Genomic DNA, 23,374 nt, shown 5'->3' with positions numbered 1-23,374 from the left:
CTGTCTTCTAACTAACAAGATTTTCTCATGCAATTTGAAGGACTATAGTTGCATTTCTCTGAGGCCACTTCAGTGTGCCCTTACAGAAATTGATGTTAAAGTAGGTAAAGTTGTTCCTGGTGTGTAGAGATGAAAATGTTCCACTTAACTTCTTGCTGTAGAGCTAAAGGATGAAGACGACGATGATGACTGTTTCATATCCGAGAAAGCAGCTCGAGGGAAGAGGCCGATCTTTGAGTGTTTTTGGAATGGACGGTTAATACCATATACATCAGTAGGAGAGTAAGTTTTCATTGTGGTGGGTTACATCTTTTTGACCTACTCTCTTTTTTAATTGAAAATAGATTTTTTTCTGTACATTGCTCAGTACACCATTCCCCTTCCCCAACCCCTTCCAGACCCTTCCTACCCCCTTGAATCCATACCTTTTCTTACCCTCTCTCATTCCAAAACAAACAGGCTCCTAAAAGAAAGAAAGAAGAAAATGAGGTAAAATAGAAACAAAGAAACCTGAACAGGAAAAAAAAAGGAGTAGGAAAACAGAGAAGGAATGAAAACACACAGGTGCAGAGACACAGACATTCACAAACAGAGACACATAGACCTCTTAAAGGCAAAAAGCCAGGAAAGACCCAGAAGGCCCAGAAACAAAGAAATCCAACAATAACAACAAAAACATCTCAAAAAAATGAATTCCTCCTGTGTTGCCTGTCTACTACTGGGCAAGGAACCTTCTTTAAGTGCAGTGTCTTTATCTAGTGATAACTTCATTGGAGAAATCTAATTTTTCCTTTATAAGTGGTTATCAATTAGAGATAGCTTCTGGGTTAGGGATGGGCCTCATGTCCACTTCCCCTCTCATCTCTGGAACCCCATCAGGCTTTCACCCATGCAGGCTCCATACATGCTGCCTCAGTCTCTGAGTTCTTGTCTGTCAATCCTGCTGTGTCTAGAAGGCTTGGTCACTATCTTACAATCTTTCTACCTTCTCTTCTGAGCTCTGAAGTAAAGGATATGATGATTTCATTTAGATTTCTCTTATAAATGCGTATATTCTAAGGTGATTTTACTGAAACAAGTTTCCATAAGATCCTTTAAATGGCTCTTAGCCTTAGTTGTCTCTCCCTGTATTTCCTCCATTAACCTCCTCTTCCTTCTTTCTTTCCATTTAATCTTCCTGTTCTCAGTCCCTGTCTTAGTTAGGGTTTTGCTGCTGTGAACAGACACCATGACCAAGGCAAGTCTTATAAAAAACAACATTTAATTGGGGCTGGCTTACAGTCCATTATCATCAAGGTGGGAGCATGGCAGCATCCAGGCAGGCATGGCACAGGCAGAGCTGAGAGTTCTACATCTTCATCCAAAGGCTGCTAGTGGAAGACCGACTTCCAGGCAACTAGCGTGAGGGTCTTAAGCCCACACCCACAGTGACACACCTACTCCAACCAGGTCACACCTATTCCAACAAGGCCACACCTCCAAATAGTCCCACTCCCCGGTCCAAGAATATACAAACCATCACAGTCCCCCACCCTTATCCATCCATAACTGTCTATTTCTCCTTCCTAGGGAAACACTTCACCACCCCCCACCCCAGTCACTTAATCTATACCTAACCTCCATGGTTATACAGATTGTAGCTGGGTTATTTAAGACTTAATAGCTAACACATAAAAGAATACATACCATTTTCTTTTTGGCTCTGGGTTTCCTAACCCAGCATGATTCTTTTTCTAGATCTATTCATCTTCAAATTTCATTATTTCCTTCCTCCTGTTCATTCTCTCTGTCTCTGTCTCCCTGTCTCTCTGTGTTTCTCTGTCTCCTGTTGAATAATAATCCATTCTGTAACATTCCATCTGTTGACAGACATCTAGGCTGTTTCCAGTTTCTGGCTGTTGTGAATAGAACAGCAGTGAACATGGCTGAGCAAGTGTGTCTGTAGTAGGATGTAGAGTCCTTAGGGCAAAGGCCCAAGAGTGATATAGGTGTGGCTTGAGGTAGATTGATTCCCGGGTTCCCGAGGACCAGCCACGCTGATTTTCATAGTGGCTGTACAAATTTGTGTTCCTTCCAGCAATGGATGAGCTCATTTGTATTCCTTGCCGGCATGAGCTGTCATTCATTTTATTGATTTTAGTTCTTTATATATCTTAGATATTATCTCCTCTATTGGATGCATAGTTAGTAAAAATCTTTTCTTATTCTGTAGGGTGCCACTTTGCCCAAATGTCTTTTGTCATGCAGATACTTTTGAATTTCATGAGGTTCTGTTTATTAATTGTTGTTCTTAGTACCTGTGTTAATGCTCTTCTGTTCAGAAAGTCTTTCCTCTGCCAGTGAGTTCAAGACTATCCCCTACTTTCTCTCCTGCCATATTCAAGGTACTTGTTAAGTTGAGGTCTTTAATCCTTAGGAGTTGAGTTTTGTGCAGGGTGGTAAGTATGGATCTATTTGGACTCTTTGAATCACAAATATCCAGTTTAACTACCATCGTTTATTGAAGATGCTGTCTTTTTTCTAGTGTGTTTTTTTGATTTCTTTTGTCAAAACTCAGGTTCCCCTATGTGTGTGAATTGATATTTGGTTTAGTTTATCAACATGTCTGCGTTTATGTCAATACAATGTTGCTTTTTTATTTCTATACTCTAGTACAAGTTTAAATGAGGGATGGTGATACTTCTAGCAGTTCTTTTATTATCCAGGATTGTTTTAAGCTATGCTGGGACTTTTATGTTTCTATATGAAGCTGAAAATTGTTCTTTTAAAATCTGTGAAAAATTGTGTTGGAATTTTGATGGGGATTGCATTGAAGCTGTAGATTGCTTATGTAGGATGGCCATTTTTTGTTTTTTGGTTTTTTTTTTTTAATTATCTTTCCATCCCCTGTTATCTTTGCCAGGTTCTTAAGTGTCTTCAATTATTTTTTTAAAATTTTTATCATACAAGTATTTCACTTGCCTGATTAGAAATACCCCCAAATCAATTAAATATTGTTTGAGGCTATTTTGAAAGGTGGTGTTACCTCTAGCAGTTCTTTCTTAGTCCCTTTGTGATTTGTATATAGGAGGGCTACTGTTTTTTGTTGTTGTTGTTGTTGTTGTTGTTTTAATTAGTTTTGTACCAGCTATGTTGATGAAAGTATTTATCAGCTCTATGAGTTCCCCTGTGGAATTTTTCAAATCACTAACAAGGTACTATCACATCATCTGCAGATACAGATATGATGACTCTATCCTCTTCAATTTATATCCCATTGATCTCCTTGAGTTGTCTTACTGTTGTAGCTAAGATTCAAGTACTATAGTGAATAAGTAGAGCAAAGTGGACAACCTTAACCTTGTCTTGTACCTGATTTTAGCAGAATTGCTTTGAGTTTCTCTTCATTTAAATTGATGTTGACTATGGGTTTGCTATAAACTGCTTTTATTATATTTAAGTATTTTGTTGAATCTCTAATCTCTCCACTTTTTATCAAGAAGGTATATTGGATTTTGTCATAAACTTTTTTTGACATTTAATGAGATGATAATGTGGGTTTTTTTTTTCTGTTCAGTTTATTTATAAGTTAGATTACATTTACTGATTTTCATATGTTAAACCATCCGTGCATCTCTGGGATGAAGCCTCTTTTTGATATAGTCTTGGATTTAGTTTGCAAGTATTTTGTTGAGTATTTTGCATCTATGTTTACAAAGGGAATTTGGTCTGTAATTTATGTTCAGTATGTCCTTTGGGTGTGAGGGTAACTGGCCTCATTAAATGAATCTGATATGCTCCTCCTGTTTCTATTTTGTGGACTACTGTTAGGAGTATTGGCATTGACTCTTCTTTGAAAGTCTGGTAGAATTCTGTTCTAAAACCATCTGCCTTAGAATTGGTTGATTGGGAGACTTTTAATGACTTCTTCTGTTTCTCTAGGGTTTATAGATCTATTTAAATTGCTTATCTGGTAAATGGTCCCTATCGAGAAAATTACCCTTTTCTTTTAGATTTTCCAGTTTTATGGAATGTGGAGTTTGGATATGTCCTTATTCTCTCTGGATTTCCTGGATGGTCTATTGTTTTGTCCCCCCCTTTCTAATTTTGTTAATTTGGAAATTCTTTTTGTCTTTTAATTAATTTAGATAAGGGTTTGTTAATCTTACTGATTTTCTCAGAAAATCAACTGTTTTATCGAATCTTCTTATTTTTGTTTCTGTTTTATTGATTTCAGCCTTGATTTTTATATTTCTTAAATATGAAATTATGCTGTCTAATCCTTTCGGGTATGATTTCTTCTTTTTGTTCTACAGATTTCTGGAATGCTGTTAAGTTAGTAGTATGAGATCTCTAATTTATTTTTTTAAAGATTGTCACTTAATGCTATATCTTGCCTCTTAGAATCACCTTTATTATATCTCAAAAGCCTGGGTAAATTGTGTTTTCATTTCTTTCAATTGTAAAACTTTTAAAATTTCCGTTTTGACTCATTTTTCATTCAATAATGAGTTGTTCAGTTGCCATGAGTTTTTAAACTTTGTGTTGTTTCTATTGTTACTGATATCTAGCTTTAAGTCAGTGGCGGTCTTATAGGAGAGCTGATTTTGCATTAGTTTTCTTGTATCTTTTGAGATTTGCTTTATGTCCAGGTGTGTGGTCAATTTTGGAGAATGTTCCATGGGGGGAAGGCAGAGAAGAAGATATATATATATATTTTTGTTGTTGTTGTTGTTTCGGTGAAAAACAATGTTCTGTAAATATCTAGTAGGTTGATTTGGTTTATGCCATCAATTAGCTTCAGCATTTCTCTGTTTAATTTTTGTCTGGATGATCTGTCTCCTGGTGGAGTTGGGTATTGAAGTCTCCCACTATCACTATGTAAGGTTCAGAATGTAGCTGTAGTAATGTTTTGTTTTATTGATTTTGGAAGCCATCGAGGTTAGTGCATAGATGTTAAGAATTGAGATGTCCCGTTGGTAAATTTTTCCTTTGAGTATGTAGTGTCCTTCTCTATCTCATCTGGTTAGTTTTGGTTTGAAGTCTATTTTTGTCAGATATTACTATGGTTTCATCAGCTTGTTTTTTAGGTTCATTTGCTTGGAGTATCTTTTTCCTTCATTTTACCCTGAGTTGATGTCTGTCCTTGATGTTAAGGTGTGTTTCTTCAATGGAGCAGAAGGATGGATCCTGTTCACATCCATCCTTTGAGTCTGTGTTTTAGTTTCCCTATACTGGGAAATTGAGACCATTGATGTTGAGAGATCAGTGAACAGCGTTTGTTACTTTTTCTTATGTTGTTGTTATGTGTGGGATCCCCTCTCTTTTGGTTTGCTGGTTAGGGATGTTTTATTCCTTGTGTTTTCTTGGGTGTAGAAGTTTTTCAGGTTGAAGGATTTTGTTTGTTTGTTTGTTTGTTTTTGTTTGTTTGGTGCCTTCTATAGAGCTGGATTTGCCAATAGATACTGATTAAATTTGCTTTTATAGTACAATGTTTTTCTTTCTCCATTTATTGTAATTGAAAGTTTTGCTGGGTATAGTAGTCTGGGTTGGCATCTATCAACCTAATCTTTTTACTGACCAATAATGTTGTTTTGTTCCAGCTTTGACTGGTGTGCTCCTCCTAAGAAGAGAGGGCTTGTCCCAATTGAGTGCTTTAATAGAATATCTGGTGCATTATTCACTAATGACAAATTTCAGGTCAGCACAAATAAACTGACATTTATGGATCTTGAGCTGAAATTGAAAGATAAGAACACCCTCTTTACAAGAATCTTAAATGGACAGGTATGCTTTTTAAGTGTCAAGCTTAGAATATTTGACAATGATTTCTCTTTAAATAAGACCAGATGTATATGCAAGGTTGGTTTGTACTAATACTTTATATATTTTAGATTCATTTAGTCAAAAGACTACTATGTTTAAGTAATCTATGTTTGCTGGAATAAACGTTTCAATATTGTGTGTGTGTATGTGTGCATATGTTTGTGTGTGAAATCATACGCCCACCAAGGCCAAAGGAGAGCATCAGGATTTACAAGCAGTGACCCACCCAAAGAGCAGCAAGTGAATTTAACAGCTGAGTAATTTCTCTTAATAAACTTGTTTAATCGTATTTGAATATTATATAATATATATGTATGATATTACATACTACCCCGTCAGTATGTGTAACTATTATGCTTTTGTATATCAGTTAATTTTTTTTTTGTAAGAGTGGTGGTTTAACTTTTTTTCTTGAGTTTTTAACTATTCATATTACTAAAAAATTTTTAAGTTGGCTAAACTATGGGTAAAATTTACCCACCTTTATTAGATATTCTCTGGCCCCCCCCCCCCCCCATAGTCTTATATAGGCAGGCTTGCCTCAAACCTTTTATAGCCTAGTCTGGCCTTGAACTCCTGGTCCTCCTGCCCCTACCCCCTAAGTGCTAGAATTACAGGCATGTGCCACACGTGCCCAGCTTTATTAGATCTTAAATTGGAACTTCGGTGTCATCTAGCATCTCCATTTAATAGAAATATATTTAATTGTGTTTCATGGGATCTGAACAGGAACTACTCTTTAAGGGTTTAATTAATTGCTGGAGTCAGTTACCTCCTTTCACCATGTGAGTTCTAAAGATGAGACTCAGGCTTCCAGGCTTGGTGGCAAGTGTCTTTACGGAGTGAGTCACCTCACTACCCACTAACTGCAATTTTCATCTTGTTTTGTGAGTTACCAGTGTGTGTGTGTGTGTGTGTGTGTGTGTGTGTGTGTGTGTGCGTGCGTGCGTGTGTGCGCGAGTGTGCGTGTGTGCTTGTAGGTATAATTATGGACTGTTTTTAGCTTAAAGGTGATTGGAGATTGATCAGTATTAAAGTCCATGCACTGGTAATGAAACAAAACCACAACAATTCCATTGTGAAGAAAGTTTTAAAAGTTTAATAAGACTAATTATATACTTTCTACCTATATACCTCAGAAACTTTTACTCTGTGCTACTCTTTCAAAAGTTTAATGCTTAGCTGCTAAAAGATAGGTAATTACCAACCTTAAATTATCAGTCATGTACATTATATAACAAAGTTTTTATACTCCTTCATTCTTATTAAGTTAAGTCATTTTAAATTTTGCTCCATTTTTTGTATAAAAGAAATCTGTATTAATAAAAAATATAAAAGGAAAACATGCCTTAATTTTATGAAATCTCCTAAGTTTGTATAAGAAAATACATGGCAAGGTAGTTTAATTTTTACCTAGGTTTTCTCATGTATGATATATGGAAGGAAAATAAGATGAATGATAAACCTGTACAACTCTATGTGTCTATTAATATCTGTATTTCATAGAATATTTTAAATTTTTACAGGAGCAGAGAATGAAAATTGACAGAGAATTTGCTTTATGGCTGAAGGATTGTCATGAAAAGCATGACAAACAAATAAAATTCACGCTTTTTAAAGGAATAATTACCCGTCCAGATCTTCCCACTAAAAAGCAAGGCCCCTGGGCAACATTTTCAGCAATAGAATGGGATGGGAAAATATACAAAGCAGGCCAACTGGTAGGTTCACTGCATCCAAACTAAGTTCTTAGTATTGCCTGGTATTATAAGTATATTGGAGTTTATTAACTACAAAAATGCTTATGTAAGTTTCAGTGGAACCAATAAAGAATGAAAAAAAGCAATTTTAATATATAATTTCTATGTCTTTTTAAATATTCTATTTGCCAAAGGCTCCATTAGCAAAGTATTATTTCTTCCCATAACATTAATCTTACACACTTGGAGTGAAAGCATTTTTTAACGTGTTATAATTCATTTTTGTTGCTCTTAAATGCATTGTGAACATAGAGACAGAGATGTGCTTGCATCTTTGGAATAGTCTAACCTACAAATGGAAGTCATGTAAGCATAGATAATATGAAGATGATCTGAATGAAAAGAAGATGTTAGGAAAGGAGAGAGTTTTCTGACACTGGATGATATTCGGACTTGAAAGAAGAGAGCAAATCATAAAATTCTTTGGGTAAAAAAATAGCATTTGAGTTAACCTCAAAAGAGGAAGGAGTTTGGATATACTCAATAGTTGCAAAGGTAGAAAGACACCCACTCCCTCCATTCCTGTGGGGTGCCAGCATAGAGTTAAGTCCTAGACGAAGCAAGGATGGAGGGAGCAGGTGACAAAGATGGAAAGGCTGTCTAATGGGGTGGGAGGAAACTAGAACTCACAGTATCCATGCAGCCAAGGGAAGAGTTGCCAGGAGAAGGGAGTAATACATTTTCAACTTCTTCATGAACTTGAGTAAATGTCTTTTAGATAACCAGTTCTGAAAAATATAAACCATTAAGTTGGGGAGTTTGTCCTGCTACCTAATGTATAAATGAATCAAAATAGCTTATAGTGATTTCTGATTTGTTTTAAATTTCTGAATGAGACTACTGATACTACTTTTTCAAGGGAAGAGATTCCGATTTTGAGTTTTGAGACAGTGTCACTGTGTGGCTTTAGGCTGGCCTGTAACTGAGCAACTAGTGTTCACTTCTCAAGTGTCAGGATTATAAGCAGGAAGCTCCTGTCGGCACAGATTTGCTTGGAGTGAGTGCTAAGCCTCCCTGTTTATTCATGTGCTTCATTGGGTTTTGTAGGGATTGTTAATAAGAGTATTCTTCACATGCATGTGAGTTATATGAAGTAGTTATTATTAGACTGATTTGCTTTCTAATGCTAACTATTAGGTCAAGACAATCAAGACACTTCCTCTCTGTTATGGAAGCATTGTTAGATTTTTCCTTCATGGTGATCATGATGGAGAAGTGTATGCGACGGGAGGTGAAGTTCAGATTGCCATGGTAAGAAAGCAAATGACTATATATATGAAAGTCTCATGGAGTCACTCTTATGTAATAGTGGAGGAAAGATAATGACATTTTAAAATTCACTTGCATTTTGGAAGTGATTGCCGTCAGCATAATTTTCTGTTCCATATTTAATGTCTGTAGTAATCTATATTACTTTATATGTCCATAGCATAGTACTTTTGTAAAAGGCAAATTTCTGTTAGGTTCACAGACAAATAATACCTGGACAGAATTCTATTTCAAGATTAAAAAACATTTTTATTTCCTTACACTGTTTCTTCTTATTTGAAATTTGTTAGGATTATATAGGTCGAATAAAAAGTGGGAATAGTCACTAGAGGTAGAGAAGAAGGCAGTCTCCAAGAGTTGTTTGTTCTCTGACCTCCACACATGTCTACGTACTCATTCTGTGTGTGCACAGAGGAATATGGTTTTAAAGTTAGATTTTTAAAAGTAAAGATAAACAGTTAAATATTTAAGAATAGTTAACTCTCATTTGCATACTTATTAGGATGAAATTGATGAGGAAATAATTAGATTATTTAGTAACTAAGGCACCTAGCTTTGTAACTAAGTTTAAATTGTCTTATTTGCAATGTTGGTGTAAATTTTTATTCAGGAACCCCAGGCACTGTATGATGAAATAAAAACTGTGCCCATTGCAAAGCTGGATAGGACAGTAGCCGAGAAAACAATTAGGAAATATGTAGAAGATGAAATGGCAAGGTAAGTTAAATTTCAAGATACAAGTCTAAACAATATAAGAATTGGGCTAGGCACTGTAGCATATACGGGAGTCAGAGGCAGGCCAGTCTCTACAGTTCCAGGCCAGCCTGGGCTATGTAGCCAGTTCCAAGCCAACCAGTTTTACTTAGTGATACCCTGTCTCAAAAAAAAAAAAAAAATCATTTTAATCCAAGGTTGTAGTGCTATTCAGTATTTTTGTATGTGCCATGTTCCCTGAGGTAAACTCTTTGATGTTAAATATTGAGAGTTATAGTTAGACAGGAACCTAGATTTGTAGGAAAAGATGAAATCTTATCTAAAGTGTCACATCTATTTATACCTTGACAAAGGCATTTAGAATAGTTTTGTGTAGCTTAAGCTAGAGGAAACTAGCACTTTCTAAGAAGTAAAGAACAGTGAAAAAGTAGTAGCTAGTAAGATAGTAGCATATGGTCCCCCAGAAGTCTGGGGTGGGACATTGGGGGCCAGCCTGAGCTATATAGTAAGTTCCAGGACAGCATGTGTTAATGTGGAGAGGTGGTAGAGAGGGCCCTGCTACCATCACTTTAAGATCAAACAAACAAACAAACAAACAAAAAAACAAAAAAGGAAAGAAAATTAAATAACTTAAATTTCTATTTTTGAATTAAGGTAATAATGCTATTTAATTTCTGAATAGAGTATTTTATTTTGTCTTTAAAAGGTATTTTACATTATAAATCAAGAAAGACATCTATCTAAGTGTTAATATCAAGATATATTTTTATTTTGGCTTTTTATTAGGCAAAGTAAGAGTAGGCCTAACTTTTCAAAAATGTATCAGTAGTACCTGATATTCTGGTGATTTGCATAATTTTAGTTAGTGCTGTCAATAACTGAATTCAGAAAGCATTAATATGCTCATTTTATAATAGGCTCCCTGATAGATTGTCTGTAACTTGGCCTGAAGGAGATGAATTATTGCCAAATGAAGTTAGGCCTGCTGGAACACCAATCGGTACGTTGTTTTCTAATATCCCTTCCCATTGGTTTTTTGTTTTTTTGTTTTTTTTTTAGTTGTCTACTTCTAACATATAGAAAACTGTAAAATATTAAAATGCAGCACGAAGAGCTTCCAGATTCTGAGTGGGTAATTAAGACAGCCTTTCTTGTCATTTTGGGCTTACAGGTGCATTAAGAATTGAAATTCTAAACAAAAAGGGGGAAGCAATGCAGAAACTCCCAGGGACAAGTCATGGAGGGTCAAAGAAGCTGCTGGTGGAACTTAAAGTCATACTGCACAGTAAGTATGAGAGTAACATGGGCCTTCGTAAATATGTAAGAAAAAAATCGAATGGCTTTAATTTTTCATGTCTTTAATATGGTTAATACAGAGAATTTGGTTAAAGTTACAAAATAGAAATTAAGATGTGTTCTTCCAAAAAGCCAGGTGGGACATCCCAGCTGAGGAATGACTAAGTGCCCAAAACTCAAGGAATAAGGAATTTTTTTATGGCTTGAAAAAAGAAATCTAATCTGGAAATCCCTATGAGTGTTTCTAGGAATTTGGAGTACATTTCCAGGAGTTGGGAAAGGAGAAGTGATTTGATCAAACCTAGGATTTTTTAGAACCAGGCTGTTCAGGCACCACTTGTACCTTCCTGCCAGCACAAGTCAAACAGCCTCGGAGGGGAGAGCAATGATTAAAGATAGAAAAGACAGAAAGGAGAAATGAGACAGGTATGGGAGGGTTGTAGGTCAATACCATGCCAGCAGTGAGTATTTTTCTTAGCTGTTTTATACTACACAATACCATGGAAAGCAAAGCCACAAACCAACAGAACCAATTGCTGAAATATACACCTCAGACATCTGTTCTTATCCAAAAGCTTCCAACACCTTCACTTTTTCAGAGTGCACCACTTCCAGGGGTGTTTTCACTGTGTCGTGCCTCCTCCCTACCCTCCAGTAAAGCTCCATGTTGGGCACCACCTGCCAGTCAGCCAACCGGGAAAACCACAACGTGGGGAGTGAGGATTGGAAAGAGTCAAAGAGATTAGAGTTCAGGAGAGCTAACAATACTTCACACCAAGTACATTCTCTCAGTGTCCTTTAAAGGCAAGCAACACAAAGCATGACCAGTTCTAGGAAGTTAAACCATAACCACAAATGCTTACATGGCAAGTTTATGGTACACAGTATCTATGTTTGACCAAGGCCATTTTCTTCAGGCATAGACAGTATCTCAAGAACATATGCATAAGCAGAGGAACTTGGAGAATGTAATGCATGTCTTAACTAAAAGACAGATGTCAGCAGACTCATTCATGATTAATCTCAAGCAAGAAGTCAGCCAAAGTTAACCCCATATGTGCTCCCTACAGAGGTGGTTGTATAACCCACAGGAGCCCCTGCAGCTCATGGGTTAATGGTCCCCCACAGGGCACAGCCACCTGCGGAGGCAGGATGCCAGGGAGTTTGACTGTACTTACCTTATGATGTAGCAGGCCATAGGGAAGCCATGGGGACAATGCTCTTGGGGTGGGGGAGCACAGTCTGAGGCTCAGGATAGCTGGAGTTGGCTCAAGGGTCCCCAGGCCTGCGATGAGGCCGGACTCATCTAGTTTTCAGGCTCTTGGACACCCCAGTGCCGTTGGATGCTGTGGAAGAGCTGAGAATGGAGTTGGGGCCCAAGTGGGGCCCATGGGCTGGATCTAGCCTGGGGCCAAGGAGGAAAAGAAGCGAGCACTATGGCTGGTCCCTGGGGGTAGAGTCCTTGGCTTGTCATTGGGCAGCTGGCCTGAGTTTGGTTTGGGTTTGACTGGGAGCACAGAGAGGCCTTCTATGGGAGATTAGACAGAGGCTCTGTAGGCAAAGGCCTCCATCGCTCCCCATGAGAAAGAGGTAATCCATGGTTTGAAGGCACTTATTGTCATGGTGGAAAGTGGATGAATAAAACCATAGCCCACTTCTCAGGGCGGGCCTGAAGTTAAATACCTTTTGCAGAGAGGAGCATCTGGTTAGGAGAGTTTATTGGCTAAGTCCTCCAGGCCTTTAGGTACCTCATTAAAGTGGAGATCTGTCTTGAGTCTACCACAGGTCACATTCTCTACCTGTGGAGGGGCTTGGGGCATTGCCCTTATTTGACTGATGGTCACAAATCTATGGAGGACTGTGGGGGGCTGTAGCTACATGACAGGAGCTGGGTGCCCAGGAACAGGGCCTTCCATCCCTTGAGGGTCACCAGGGTTTCTAGCCCTTGCTCAACCAGGAACTAGACTGCTTTTCACGGTCCTACAGGTATTTGCCCTGCAGAGCAGAGCTAACTCTGCTGTTAGTAAATGGCTGGCTAACTACATAGCACAGTGTTGTATGGTTTTTACCCAACTGTCAGGTTAAATTTGTCATCTACTTTCACATCTGTTTATTTAACCAACTAAGGGTAAGAAGGATGTGTAGGTGTGTGTGTGTGTGTGTGTGTGTATGTATGTATGTATGTCTGTGTCTGTGTCCATAGTGCCTCGAGACAGGACTCTCACTGGAAATGTTTACTTGACATTTCAGCCAGCCCTTGGGATTCCCCTGTCTTTGCATGTGTCCTTTGCTTTTGACATGGTGCTCATGATTCAATCTCAGTCCTGATACTTGTAAAGCAAGTATTGGTACCCACTAGGCTGTCTATACTTATGCAGGATAAAAAGATTTGGAAGGAAAGTTGCATCTGTACTGAACATCCTATCTCCCACTCATCATTGTTTTAAAAAATAGAGTATAAAGTATTTATGCACTAGTTATGTTGTATGAGGATTGCAGGTAGTCTAAGAATGACTTAAAGTATATGGACAAACCCTCTATGCTTGTTTATTCTGTCATTCTCAGCACTTGGGAAGCTGAGGCAGAAGAATTACTGCAAGTTTGAGGCCACCATGGCCAATGTAGTGAGTTCCAGATTAGACTTGGCTACATTTTAACATCTGTCTAAAAACAAAACAAAACAAAACAAAATGCCAAAGAATAAAACTTATATGGGAAATTGTGCCTCTTTGTGCATAAATGATATCTCATTTTATAAAAGAGGCTTGAGCATCTACGAATTTGGCTTTAGGATGGGGTCTTAAAGACAGACTCTGAATGCTGATGATACTGCTTTGTTTTTCGTTATACCACAATGTTAGTAATGTCATTTATTTGTTCTACTATTTTTATTTTCTATAAGTTGGAGATTATCTAGGAAGTTTAATTGGACTTATGTCAGTTGTTTCTGATTCATAAGGCAAGAATCAGTATTTCATAGGTAATCCATGTTTCTTGAATATTAAATCAAGAACATGTCTAAGTGTCCTGCTTTTAGTACTGGAAAGATAGTTCCTTTAACTGCTTTGACTATTAAACTTACCTTCCATCTCTCTTGTAATACTTTCATTATGTTCTTTGCTTGAGTTATTGTAAAATGATATATCTTTTTATTCTGAGTAATCATTCTTCCTAATATATTATTTAAAATTCATGGGAAAGGCAGTATGCAGGTTAGGTTTCATTCATTTTTTTTTGTCTTTTGTAGTAGGAGGCCAGCCCGGCCTACTTGAACCAGGTACTCCTGGAAGGCAGGCTGGGGCTGAGAGACTTAGACTGCGAGAGAAGCATGAGGCCAAGACAAATTTTCTCTGATCAAGGCCCTCAAGTTTTCTAGGAGACTGTGCTTAAAAGGGGCCCATCCCCACTGCCAGTCCATCCTTGGTGCTTAGTCACCATGCTGTCAGCACTTGGTCACCAGGCTATTGCTTATTCAGGGATGTCTCAGGAAGACAGGTTCAGTCTCTCAGCAGGTAGCAGAATCTCAGGGCAGTTGACACTTCACAGAAAGCTGCATTGCAGGTGGCCCCACCTCAGTGGCAACAAGGTCTGCACAAGCCTGCTTCAGGCTGGGGGAGGCTACAATTTCCTCCCTGATTATAAAATAAAAATAGCTGGACCGAGACATAAAATTTATTTATGCTCCATAGTCCTGCCTGGGAGTTATGGTGGCTGGTGGCTGTGCCTGGCTTAGGAAATCTCAGATTTTCCCTGAGCCATTCTTATCTGTCAAGGAGCATATATGCAGCTTGTTTGTGTTTATTTTACACAAACATGGCTTTGTGGTGTATTATTAACCAACCACGGCCTCTTGGCATGTACCTCTGTCTTACATTGATATGGCTCCGAAATCTGGTTGCCCGTCATTGGCTGATCGGTCCTCATAGCACACCTTATTCCCAAATCAGACCAAAGCCACAATATATGCTTAATATGCTTCTTCATATTGATGAATTTCTGCCACCTGTGCTTGCTGGAGGCAAGGCTGCACCCTTGCTGAAATCAGGGTGTAAGGAGAGACTGACCTGCTCGAAAAACAAAGATAGTTGAAAAGCAACATGATAACATATACTTTTCTCCCATAGAAGGGCTGTTTTTAAACACAGTAAATGGGATGAATGCATGCATGAATTTATAGAAAGTACAAAAGCATGCATAAAAACAATTTTTAATTTATCTTTAGGATATTGATTATCAATTTTATTTAAAATGATGGTATGCAATAGGCCAAATATCAGTATTCTGCAATAACCAATTTAATTGCTGTTCGGAACAAGGAACACTTTGTCAGGTTTTTAAGACACAATTTTTTTGTTATAGGTTTTCTAAAATATACGAATTTATCTTATAATTCTTAATTAGCACCACAGCAGCCTTAATAGGATGTCAAAACTTTACTTTGAGGTGAATGCCGCCTTGGCCTCCCTTGCCACCAGCTCGCTGCCCAGGCCGAAGAGGCTGAAGCAACTGGTCAGGAAGCCCGAGTAGAGGTGGTAGAGCCCCAGCAGGCAAAATACGGCCAGCCCCAGCGGGGACAGGCGGATGCCCATGGGGGCCATGGCACGTTTGACCGGCACTAAGGCTGCTTCAGGCCCACCACTGAGTCATCCGCTATGAAGGCACCCACTTCCTGGTGCCCTCCCGAGCCATCACTGCTCAGGGAAAGCTGTGCTGCCGCTGCCCCCCACGCCCCATGGCCCTGCCTTGCAGCAGCCAGCAGCTGGACAATCGGCCTTCCGCGTAGTCCAACGGTCGGCGGTGAAGAAAGATGATTTTTACATGAATGTTTTCTCTTGTCAAAGAATTGCTGTGGGCATATTAAATAACCATAGCTAAAATAAGCAGCTAATATTTAATTACCATTGATTATAATTGATAACAATTATAAAAGCTTTCTTTATTATCTGTAAAGCCTTTTGTTCTTTCCCAGTTAATTTGTGTCTGTCAAGATAACATCTAACAAAGGTTTGAAGTCACTTTAAGGCCTTAAGGTGAGGCCTTAGTCAAATAACATCTTCTGGAAGTTTTTGAAAATAAAATTTTGAGGCAAATCAATTTCTCTTTCTTAGATTTTTTTTGTACCACGGTTTTCTAGTATAACTAAAACCCTAAATATTAAAAAGATATTGCCTCTGAATCTTTTCTGGAGCAACAGATACTACCCAGAACTTTAAAGCTCATTGTGTGAGAGCAAAGATTTGAAGTAAGCTTCCCTTTAGAGGCATTAGCTAATAAAATACTTTCTACTTAGGAAACAATATACACTGAAAGATTCAAACTCTTAGCTTCTTGTATTGAAGCAGAGACAATAAAATTTTTTTCTTACATAATGTAAAGCTATATTAGCCATACCTTGAGGCAAAATTTTCCAGTGATCACCAGTTCACTAGAAGCAAATCCTTTACAATTATCAGGATGCAAAGGAAAAAACAAATTTTTAAACCTATAATAACTTTACATGAAGCAGGCAAGCCAGATTATAATGCCTTTAAAAGTTCTACAGCCTGATTGACCTTTTATAAATTCTGAATTTGAACCTTATTTAGACCATCTGGGTAGATCTGCAACAATGTTATTTTAGCTAAAAGAAAACTCCCCTGAAGGCAGGGAGAGGCAAGTTTCAAGAACTTCCTTAGGCTTCGTTTGCAAAACAAAAGAAAGTCCCACAAGCCCTGCAGAGGCTGCTCTGAGCTTTGTTCCTCTTGCTGTGAGGACAGATTTTACAATTTTAAAATTTCTTTTGCAATATTAGACTATAACTACAACTTTGGGAAAGCAAAACCCTTTTAAAACAATTTATCATCTTTAGAATCAATGTTAGAAACATTACTATCATGTTACAAAGTTTGGCTGCCAGTTTATACCTATGAATGCATGACAGTGCAAATTTTAATGCTTCATTAAAGAGACATTGTTTTAAATCTTATCTTTAAGTCTACCTTTTAGGATAAGAATCAAATTAAATATTATCTCAACTGGAAGTATCCTTAGAGGCCTAGTTTTTTGGCCTGCTTTATGCCACGTGTTTGAAAGACTCCAAACCTGAGTTACCAATTTAAAGGTGTCTTGCTACCAATGTTACACCTTTTTAATCATACCCAATAACTTATAAGCTAATATTCTATGATGAAGACACGCAGAGCATATTACACCTTTAAGACCAGTAAAAAACCAAATTAAGTTGCTACAGGAATCTTATAAATTTAGACCAATCAAACAATTTTACCTTTTCTAGCTATAATTATAAGATTAAAAAAAGCACTTTGTCATTTGCTAAACACAATAATCACGATTGCAGAGAATTTTCTAGGAAAAAACTATCTATCAGCTTTTTTGCCTTAGAACTAAGAGGTTGTAGACTCCTTTTCTTTAAAAAACAGTTTTTCAGCAGTGGCTCCCCTGCTGTGCTTGATTCTTGGCTAAGGTGTGGGCCACTCTCGGTCTTGCTGACTCAGCAGATACAGTCTTAGCCATTTTTATTTTCCAACATGGGACACAGAACATTCTGTCATTCAGACAACGAAACAAAACACACATGAATTGACACGTGAACAGATTGGTGCACCAAACATTAGTCAACACAAAGAGGGCAGAGAACTTCTGCTGTAGGGGTCAGAGAGAATAAAGCAGGGCATCCCCCGATTTCTCTCTGTCTCTGGGAGAGTTTCAAAATCCATTTTCCTCTTATTTTATTATTTTAAACCCTATTCCTCTCGCTGGATGCAGTCCTTGACTGCGGACAACTGCCTGTTTTGAAGTTTCTAGTCCCTTGCTGCCAAACCCTAAGTGGACAGCGCCGGGTCAGCACTGTTCCAACTTAGCCCTTATCCTATCGCACCTCCAGCAACACTTTAATAAAAAATGAAGTTTAAAACCAGCGCTGGCATAAATACCTGTTGCTCACTGTGCCCCATACGATCTTCTGATTCTTCCCTTCTCGCTGAGCTCTACACAAGACAGCGATCCCTCAGTGTTTCGCTGCTGTTCCCAGGTTCCCGTTTGTGGCGCCAATCTGTAGTAGGAGGCCAGCCCAGCCTACTTGAACCAGGTACTCCTGGAAGGCAGGCTGGGGCTGAAAGAGACTTAGACTGCGAGAGAAGCATGAGGCCAAGACAAATTTTCTCTGATCAAGGCTCTCAAGTTTACTAAGAGACTGTGCTTAAAAGGGGGAAGGCCCATTCCTGCCCCCCCCCCCCCCAGTCCATCCTTGGTGCTTAGTCGCCATGCTGTCAGCACTTGGTCACCAGGCTGTTGCTTATTCAGGAATGTCTCAGGAAGACAGGTTCAGTCTCTCAGCAGGTAGCAGAATCTCAGGGCAGTTGACACTTCACAGAAAGCTGCACCATAGGTGGCCCCACCTCAGTGGCAACAAGGTCTGCACAAGCCTGCTTCAGGCTTGGGGAGGCTACAGTCTTTCTTTAAATTTGAAATTACAGTGAATTAGTGCTCCATAGTAATGCTCAGTGAGGGAGGAGGAGGAGCAGGAGGAGGAGGAGGAGGAGGAGGAGGAGGAATGTGTGGAGTTTGATGTGTTAAACACGTGTTGAATAGCCTTGAGCCCCCTCTTACACAGTTCTTGATCCTTGGCCTGGTTTAGTCCCTCTAAGTCCTTTTCTCATTGGCACTGAGGTCTAGAGCTTGCTGTAGCTAGTTGTATAGTCTGAGAAGCTCTCTTTAGAGACCTTTACTCAGGCACAGCTTGGATTTATTGTTGTTGTTGTTTGTGCCTGGCTATTAACCCTACTTGGCTAGGTTACCCTCCCACACAGAAATCCATCTGCCTCTGCCTCTTAAGTGCTGGGATTACAGGCATGTGTGACTGTGCCTGACCCAGTAAACTTTACATCTTGATTTAAAGGGTAGAAAAGAATTTCTGATTGATAATTCTAGGCTCAGATGGATTCACTGATGAGTTCTACCAGACCTTAAGAGAAGAACAAACATCAATGCTTCTCAAATTATTGAATATATCAGGAAAAGAAGCCAAACTACCAGATTGTTTTTAAAAATACAGTATTACTCTGACATCAAAACTGGATAAAGATATAACAGAAAAAGAAAATTATAGACAAATCTCTCCAATAGACATACAGGTGAAAATTTTCAGCAAATAATTTGTTGACTAAACTTAAGAAAACATAAAAAGATCATTAGTCATGAACAAATAGATTTTATTCCAGGGGTACCTGGATCATTCAACATATACAAATCAATAAATTTAATATATAACATAAATAGATTTAAGGGTAGAAAATACATGATCATTTTAACAGATTACAAAAGATTATTAACAATATCATTTTATGATAGAAAAGCCCTGAAGAAACTTAAAAGGAACATACATCAACCTAGTAAAGTCTATATTCAATATACCGAGAGCCAACATTATATTGTTTTTAAAAGGCTTAATTTTTATTTATGTGTCTGTGCGTTTCTGAGTGAGTACGTGCATGTGCCTGTGGAGGCCAAAAGAGGGTTTTGAATCCTGGAGCTGGAATTACAAAGGCATATGAACCTCACATTGTGGGTACTAGGGTTCAAGTTCTAGTCCTTCATGAAGACAGAACATACTCCTAACTGCTGCGCCAGCTCCAGCCATCATCTCCAGTATTATATTAAATGTGACAGAACTCAAAGGGGTTCCGCTAGAATCAGGAACTCGACAAAGATGCTCCCTTCTTTTCACCCTTAATCAACATGCTGGAAGCCTTAGCTACTACCTCAGTGTGACAAGGGGACATGAAAGGGGTACAGATAGACAAAGAGGAGTATCCCCTTTTTGCAGGTGGTAATTATTTTACTCATAAGAAGGTCTAAGAACTCAACAAGAAAAATTAGCCCTGATGATGACTCATGAAGTGAGAGGATAAAAGTCAGTGTGGCAGAGGCCTGTGTATGTGTCTACCTGTGATAAGACACAGGCCCAGGAGGAAATCGTGGGGACCAGCCCATCCATGAGATGAGTCAAACCTACTCAAGTAAGAGTTAGTTTTTAAGGTTTTTAAGAGTGAAGTTGAAGAACACACTACAAGATGGAAAGAACTGCTATGTTCATGGATTGAAAGATTCAGTACTGTGAAGAAGAGTGGCTTACCAAAAGCAGCCTGTGGATTCATGCAATCCAGAAAAATACCAGTGCTATTCTTCAAGAATCACAAAAGGGTATCTGAAAAGTCATTGGAAACACAGAAAGCACCTCTGATCCAGAGTGGGTCTGGCTGGGCATAGAGGGTCATTGTGCCTTTCATCCCAGTGGATGAGATGCCCAGAGGTAGAGGTGCAAAGGCAGAGATTTCTGTGAGTTTGAGGCCATCCTAGTCTATATGATGAGTTCCAGGACAGGCAGGGTTACATAGAGAGACCCTGTCTCTAAACAAACAATAATAAAAACAGCGAGCACAAAAACACACGTGTAGATCAGAATATAAGATCTAGACTCTTTTTTTGTAAGGATGCCAAAAAATAATCTTTTCCTCAGAAAGATGACCTCTTTTACAAGTGGTGCTGGGAAAACTGGATATCTGACTATAGAACCACGCGGTCACACCCTTATCCCTCACTGTGCATAGAAATCCACTTGAAGTGAATCCAAGGCCTTGACAGAACAGAAGCATCAAGTGAAGACTCCTGAATAATGACTTAGGCGCTCAGGAAGTGAGACCAGCAGGTCACAGATGGACCCTAACGGTAAAGACAAGCTTCTGTATGGTAGAAGACAGTCAGGTGAAGAGCTGGTCTACAGATGAAAGAGAAACTCTACCAGGCACACATCTGACTGGATCAGTATCCGGAGTATAACTTGGATTCAAAAGACTAAACAGTAAAAGCACACACACACAATTAGACTAAGGAGCAGACTATACCGTTCTCAAAAGAAGGAAAACAAATGACCAATATTCTGAAGTGTTCAAATTCTTAGCCACCAGGGAAATGCAAATGAAAATATGTTGACAATGTATGTCATAGCAAAGTGGCTATCATCAAGAAAGCAAATACCATTTATGCGGGTGAGCATGTGAAAAAGGACAGGCCCTTATTTGCTGCTAGGATTGTAAAGTAACGCACATTATGGAAGTAATTGCAGAAGGTTTTCAAAATGCCAAAAATAGGGGTCATATGATCCATCAGTGCTTCTTCTGGGCATGTAACCCCGAGGATACACCAGGAAGGACTGTGTATCTCACTCTAGAGGCGCTTCCTTCTGACGCATTCATGCACTCTTCACGTGAAAGCACTTATAATGAGCTAAATAATAAAAGCTTTTGTTAGTTTTGTTCATTTGCATAAGATAGTACTATATAGTTTGAAGCTTCAAAACAGCAAGTAAATATAACTATATTTGATGCTATTGTGACACCTCATAATTTCATTTTATACTCAGTTTTTCAAGGCAGTATTTCTGTTTTTGTTTTTGTTTTTAATCAAGCTTCAAGTGGAAATAAAGAAATCATTTCACATATCAGTCAGCATGGAGGGAAATGGCCTTACTGGTTTAAAAAAATGGGTGAGTTGCTCTGAATTTTATTTTTTATTTTTAGATTAAATAGTTTTCATGTGTTTTGTCTGCATATATGTATGTATACACTGTGCATGCCTAGTGATCAGAAGAATAGGTTCAAATCCCCTGGGACTGAAGCTATGGATGTTTTAAGCTAACCCTGATCCTTCTGCAAGAGCAACAAGTGGTAGTAACTCTCCAGCCCCTACCGTGCTTGTCTGCCATGGCTGAGGCCCTGGGTTTGATCCCCATCACCGCTACACACAAACTCCATCCCTACATTGTGGTTTTTATCTATAGTAACTCCTTAGGGATCTCAGCTGTGAGAACCACTTGCGTGTACTGGCTTAGGAACAGGCTGGGTAGTCTTGTGAGATCCCTGAATACCTGAAAAAGAAAATTATAAATCAGTATATGTTGACACAGTTTTTAATTTTTCTTCACTTATCCAGAAAATATCCAGAAACTGGGTAATTATACATTGAAATTACAAGTTGTATTGAATGAAAGTAATGCAGATACCTATGCAGGAAGATCACTACCGTCCAAAGTAATTAAATTCTCTGTTAAAGGTAAGCAAAACCCTGTATTTCTTTGTTTGTTTGTTTTGTTTCTTTAAATTTATTTTATGTATATGAGTAATACTGCAGCTGTCTTCAGACACACCAGAAGAGGGCATCAGACCCCATTATAGATGGTTGTGAGCCACCATGTGGTTGCTGGAAATTGAACTCAGGACCTCTGGAAGAGCAGTCGGTGCTCTTAACCACTGAGCCATCTCTCTAGCCCCAGCACAGTATTTCAGTCTGCCAATAAAAGACACATAATTATGAGTAAACATCTTGATTTATAAATGGTTACAAAAGTACTTAGTCATTCCTGTTCTTTCTTAATTCTGAAGACATCTTTTAAAATTTTATTTAATTAGTTTTATCCTTTGCATAGACTACAACTATTCTGATTCTTAAATCTTTGAATAGTTTCAGGTGTTTGGGGAAGTTTTCCCCTCATTTTCTGAAGTTCTGAGTTTCATGATTATAGATTCATTTTTATCAGCTGCTCTGTAGTTTATACACTTTAGTTTTGAAACATCTGTTTTATTTTCCTTGAAATACTTAATTTTCTATTCTTAAAAAATATCTAATATGAAAATACTGGGTTTCCAGACTGTTGTACTAATTAATTTTCTCTCCTTTTCATCTCTTGCTTTTATTTGTTTGTTTGTTTTTATTTGTTTGTTTATTACTTGAGATTGGTTTAACATTTCTCTGCTTAATATTGAGTCTTTTCATCCTGTTGGGCCATTCTGTGTTACTCCCTTTGTAAAGAGTCCTCTTCCCATCCTGTGGATTGAGCCCTTTCTTCTGAGCCTGCCAGTGACAGTGACAGAGATCGTAGTTCTTTCTTGGCAGTGCTTTTCCTTACTTGCATGGCATCTCACACGTCCACAGAGCATAGGCCTGGCATCTCACACGTCCACAGAGCACAGGCCTTTCATCTTTTGCTGGGGATCTGAAAGACATGTGACAGTTCCCTGTGCTGAGGAACAGTCATTTGGAGAACTTAGGCCAATTTCAACAAATCTTTCAATTGTGTTTCAGTTTGATTATTGCTTGAATATACTGTTGTGTGATTTTGCAGGTATTTAAGGATTTAATGATCTTAGCCTATTTCACTAATGCTTAGTTACATTTGAGCATGTGGTCTTCAGTTTTTTTTTTACTTTTTTTTTTCTTTTTTTTTTTCTTGTTTGTTTTGTAGATTTAGGTCTCATAAAATCTGCATTATCATTATTATGAGGGTTTTTTTTTTGTTGTTGTTGTTTTTAAAAGAAGTTTGAGTGCTGTGCTTTTTTAAGTTAGAAGGACCAATAGATGACTTTTTTTTTTCCTAATTGCTTAATATGTATGGGTGTTTCTCCTGCATGCATCTGTGTACCATGTTTGTACCTGATGTTCATGGAGGCCAGAAGAAAGCTTTGAAGCCTGTGTTT

General features: G+C 38.3%; 1 protein-coding gene across 2 annotated transcripts in view; it reads left to right on the top strand.

Annotated features, from left to right (window-relative positions):
* Positions 1–23,374, top strand: part of Smchd1 (SMC hinge domain containing 1) — a 130,878-nt gene that overhangs the window by 38,379 nt on the left and 69,125 nt on the right. For both annotated transcript variants that reach the window (XM_030250119.1, NM_028887.4), the window contains 9 exons: positions 162–282; positions 5,583–5,766; positions 7,332–7,526; positions 8,703–8,816; positions 9,445–9,551; positions 10,466–10,548; positions 10,720–10,833; positions 21,310–21,387; positions 21,834–21,953. In XM_030250119.1, coding sequence (XP_030105979.1) covers positions 162–282; positions 5,583–5,766; positions 7,332–7,526; positions 8,703–8,816; positions 9,445–9,551; positions 10,466–10,548; positions 10,720–10,833; positions 21,310–21,387; positions 21,834–21,953 — 1,116 coding nt within the window. The remainder of the gene's footprint in view (positions 1–161; positions 283–5,582; positions 5,767–7,331; positions 7,527–8,702; positions 8,817–9,444; positions 9,552–10,465; positions 10,549–10,719; positions 10,834–21,309; positions 21,388–21,833; positions 21,954–23,374) is intronic.

Source organism: Mus musculus, chromosome 17, assembly GCF_000001635.26.
Source record: "Mus musculus strain C57BL/6J chromosome 17, GRCm38.p6 C57BL/6J".
NCBI classification, from domain to species: Eukaryota; Metazoa; Chordata; class Mammalia; order Rodentia; family Muridae; genus Mus; species Mus musculus.
Note: the sequence above shows the minus strand (reverse complement) of the source record. Positions and strands in the feature narration are given on the sequence as shown.